This window comes from Hipposideros armiger, unplaced genomic scaffold, assembly GCF_001890085.2.
Source record: "Hipposideros armiger isolate ML-2016 unplaced genomic scaffold, ASM189008v1 scaffold_729, whole genome shotgun sequence".
NCBI classification, from domain to species: Eukaryota; Metazoa; Chordata; class Mammalia; order Chiroptera; family Hipposideridae; genus Hipposideros; species Hipposideros armiger.
In genome coordinates this window covers 694,823-698,305 of record NW_017732079.1, presented here as the reverse complement: position 1 = coordinate 698,305, position 3,483 = coordinate 694,823, and the positions used below count along the sequence as shown (strand labels likewise).

The window sequence follows — 3,483 nt, the reverse complement described above, 5'->3', positions numbered from 1 at the left end:
AATCCCTTCCAGGGCACTCTGCCCCCAGGCCTCTGCTGTCCTCTAAGAAAAACCAAAGCACGCCAAGTGACACCAGTTCTTTATTGGGAGTTCAGCAGGCTTTTTCCCACCATGGTCTCATTCGAGCACATGCTCTGTTGAGCCCGCCCAGCCTCAAAGTAGCCCCCCCTCTCCTATCACCAGCCACAGTCGGGGGACAGCCGGTGGCCGCTCTACATGTCACCAGCTGTGATCCTGGGGACAGGTCCCTTCACACGTCCCCCGCCTCAGGCAAAATGGGTTAAGATATCAGGGGCAAACCTGGGAGATTCCAAATGGAAGGGGTGCAGGAGAGAGGGGAGGCGGTGTGGGCGGCATGCCCAGGACGACCCCAGGGCAGAGCTGGAGCAGGTCCTGAGCAGACCCCTGAGCAGAGGTTACTGGGGGCAGGAGGGTCCCGGGGGACAGTCCTTGAAGTATTCGTGGCAGTAGGTGCAGAGGCAGGCCAGCGAGCGCACGTACTCCACAAAGTCCACCTCGCCGTCCTTGTCGGCATCCAGGACACTCATGAATTTACTGTAGTCACACTCCCGAAACTCCGTCTGTGTGTGTGTGGGGGGGGGGCGGAGATGGAGGTTATGGGGGGGGCAGGATGCCTCACACACGCCGCTTCCCTGCCCTACTCCTGGGTGGTCCCACCCATCCCAACCCACAGCCCTTCTGGGGGCCAATCTCACTGACCTGCTCTGATAACTCACCATGCCAACACCCCATCCCCCTCCCAGATCATTTATGGAGCACCCAGTGTTGCTGCTGAGTGCCTACTGTGTTTCTTCCCTCTGCTCTCTCTCCATCCTCCCAACAGCCCTGCAACACGGCAGGTGTAATAAGGAAACGGATTCCCACCCTGTCACTTTCCTGCCTGGTGTCCTCGGCCCATGGTCTGGCCTCCCCCACCTCTTTCTGTCCTCTGCCCAGCACTTGTCCCAGGTGTCTCTTAGCAGAGCCCAAGCAGTGCTTCCCCGCAGGCTGGGCACCCCAGGTGCTCACCGGAGTCCAGGTGGGCAGCTCCTTCTGTACCAGCTCCTTGAGCTCCGCCTGGCACAGCTTGTGCTTGTCCCCGCAGCGCCCTGCGTATTCCTGGAAGGTGCACACGATGGCAGCCACCGCCTGCTCCAGAGGCCTGGCCATCCTCACTGTCACGGAACAAGGATGTGACCCACAGCAGAGGCCCGCTCAGCCCCCCTGCACCTCTGTGCTCCATGTTCCCAGGACTGCTCCCAGACCTGTCTTAATCTCCACCAGGCTTCCGGGCACACAAGCCCTCCTCCTCCAAGCAGCCCTCCCTGACCACACCAGCACCTCCTGATCTATTTCCCTACTGCACCCCCATTGTTATTTTCCTGAACAGGGGTCCCATTTCCCCAACATCACTGGGAACCCCTCAGGGAGAGTGTTCTCCCCCGGCCCCCTCACGGCAGACTCCTGATTCTCTCCACCTTTCCTCATTCCCGACACCCAGGAAGGACTCAGTCCCACTCGGCATCACCCCATGACAAGCAGCTCCAGCCCTGGAAGGCTCCTCCCCTTTAGGACCCCAGAGCTGCTTCTGTAGGAACTCGTTCACCCCTCACCCCCAGCGCTATCTGTCCTCGGGCCCTTGGAGGGGTCAGGTCTGAGAGACGCTCCCACCACCTCACCACCCCTCACCGTCCCTCCTCCCCCAAACTCAGGGGAACCTCATCCAGAAAAGATGCCCCTGGGATCCTCTCTGTCTCTCACTAGCTGTGCAATCCTAGGTGAGCCATTTACCCCTACCTGGGTCTCAGGTGCCTTATCTGTAAAGTAAAGTCAATCCCACCTCACAGGCCTAGCAGGGGAGTAAGCTCAGGTATTTACCAGTCTGTGATCTGCCCCACCTGAGGCCATCCTCCTGATCCCTGGGGGTCTTGAGACAGAAGGCTAATAAGGGTACCCTGTTCTGTTAGAGGGGAAGCTCTTCCTGGAATTGCCCACCCCCCCTCACCCCATTCCACTGGCCCCTTCCACCGCCCTGCTGGGAGGACGCCTCCAGCCTGGTAAAACCCTGTGGCAACCAGGAAGACAAGTGTTGTTTTCATGCGAGCCCAGTGACTCACCCCGGTTCCCCCAGGGAATGGAGTCTTGCAACAAGGGAGCCAGAGCCAAGCCTCTCCCCCTAATGAGTCCCCCTTTGCTGGGCCCTTAGAGCAAATGGCCAGCATGGCCGTGGCTATGGAAAGAAGGGGAGGAAAGGGGTGATGGGACCAAGCACTTCCTGGGGTCTAGGCCCAGGACTGGAGCAGGCTGTCCGGGTTCCCAGGAGAGGAAAGGGCCATGATCCCAGGGACTAGGGAACCTCAGCGGCGCTCAGCTGCCCTTCTGGGCTCCCGCCAGCCTGCCTGGCGCCACTACTGCTGCTTTTCCAGAAGCTCGGTGCCTGGAAACCCGAGGGAATCCTCTGCTCCCCAAGCAGCCTGGCCTGTCTCAGCCCGTTGGGAGAAAGAAGGAAGGAGGCGAGGAGAGAGGGAGGGAGCTAACTCAGGGCAGCACCGGTGCCTTCAGCCCATTGGCCCCTCCCCAGAGCCAGACCTCAGCCCTGCACACCCCCTAACCAAAACTTCCCGACAGCCCCTCACCGTACAAGAGAACCTCTGAGTTCAGCATATCTGACTTCCCGCACCCCATCAGTCCCAGCGGTCCCTCCACCCCCATGCCCACACCCTGGACCAGGGGACCAACACCCAGTCCAGAGCAGGACCCACGCCGCTGGCACTCACCACTGGGGTTGGAGGTTCAGATGTAGGAGCCTAGAGACAGCACAGCCCTATTTGTAGTCTCCCAACGAAGGAAGGGGGCAATTATGGGGGGCCCAAGTAGGTCAAGCTGAGGGTGCCCCCGGGGCCTCCCTGCCTCCTTCCCTGGACATCCCTATTACAGACCCAACCGCCCACCTACCCATGCACACATCAAAGGCCCAGTCTGGGCCTCAGACACTGCACCCCTTCATTCCCCCTCTGCCCTCCCCCAGAGCTGGGAACTGGGGACAGCCTCCTGCCTGTACCCTTCTGTCGCAGGAGGAGACAGGCTGGGCTTGTCCCTCATATCTATCCCCTGTCCCCTCACTCTGAACAGGCACCCCAGAATACAAAGTGGGAACACACTCTAGCCTGGCATAAGTTTGTGCCCCCAGAGAACCCCTGTGCTAGGGGCTCTCCTACAGGAGCATCTGGTTAGGCCCTTCATTTCCAGGTGAGAAGGTGGAGGCCATGGGATACCCCCTGCCTGATCTCCAGATGTGTGTTTGGTAGCTTTGGGTTGGGAACTGCTTGCTGCCCTGGGGAGGGCATCTGTAGGATATGTTGGGGAAGAAAAAGTTCCCTCCTGCCCTTCCAGGTTCTTTGGCTGATCTAAAAATCAAATTAACCTAAGACAGATTCACAGGAGAAACTAATTTAATAAGAATATGGGGGGCCGGCCGAGTGG

General features: G+C 59.6%; 1 protein-coding gene across 6 annotated transcripts; it reads right to left on the bottom strand.

Moving 5' to 3' along the window:
• Window positions 1–76: 76 nt before the first annotated feature.
• On the bottom strand, window positions 77–2,806 carry S100A3 (S100 calcium binding protein A3). 6 transcript variants are annotated; one of them, XM_019627315.1, is made up of 3 exons: window positions 2,778–2,806; window positions 1,030–1,175; window positions 77–581 (listed from the first exon to the last, which is right to left on the bottom strand). In XM_019627315.1, exons 2-3 carry the CDS (start codon window positions 1,168–1,170, stop codon window positions 417–419), a joined length of 306 nt encoding a protein of 101 aa, XP_019482860.1. In that variant the 5' UTR covers window positions 1,171–1,175; window positions 2,778–2,806; the 3' UTR covers window positions 77–416. The 6 variants fall into 6 exon arrangements, with proteins under 6 accessions (XP_019482860.1, XP_019482859.1, XP_019482857.1 ...); XM_019627314.1 differs by lacking the exon at window positions 2,778–2,806 and adding an exon at window positions 2,642–2,683; XM_019627312.1 differs by lacking the exon at window positions 2,778–2,806 and adding an exon at window positions 2,118–2,291.
• Window positions 2,807–3,483: the final 677 nt, after the last annotated feature.

Excerpts from the sequence above, each read along its gene's own strand:
- S100A3 (XM_019627310.1), bottom strand. Across the intron at positions 582-1,029 it reads AGCTGCCCACCTGGACTCCG|ACGGAGTTTCGGGAGTGTGA; the intron begins GTGAGCACCTGG and ends ACACACACACAG.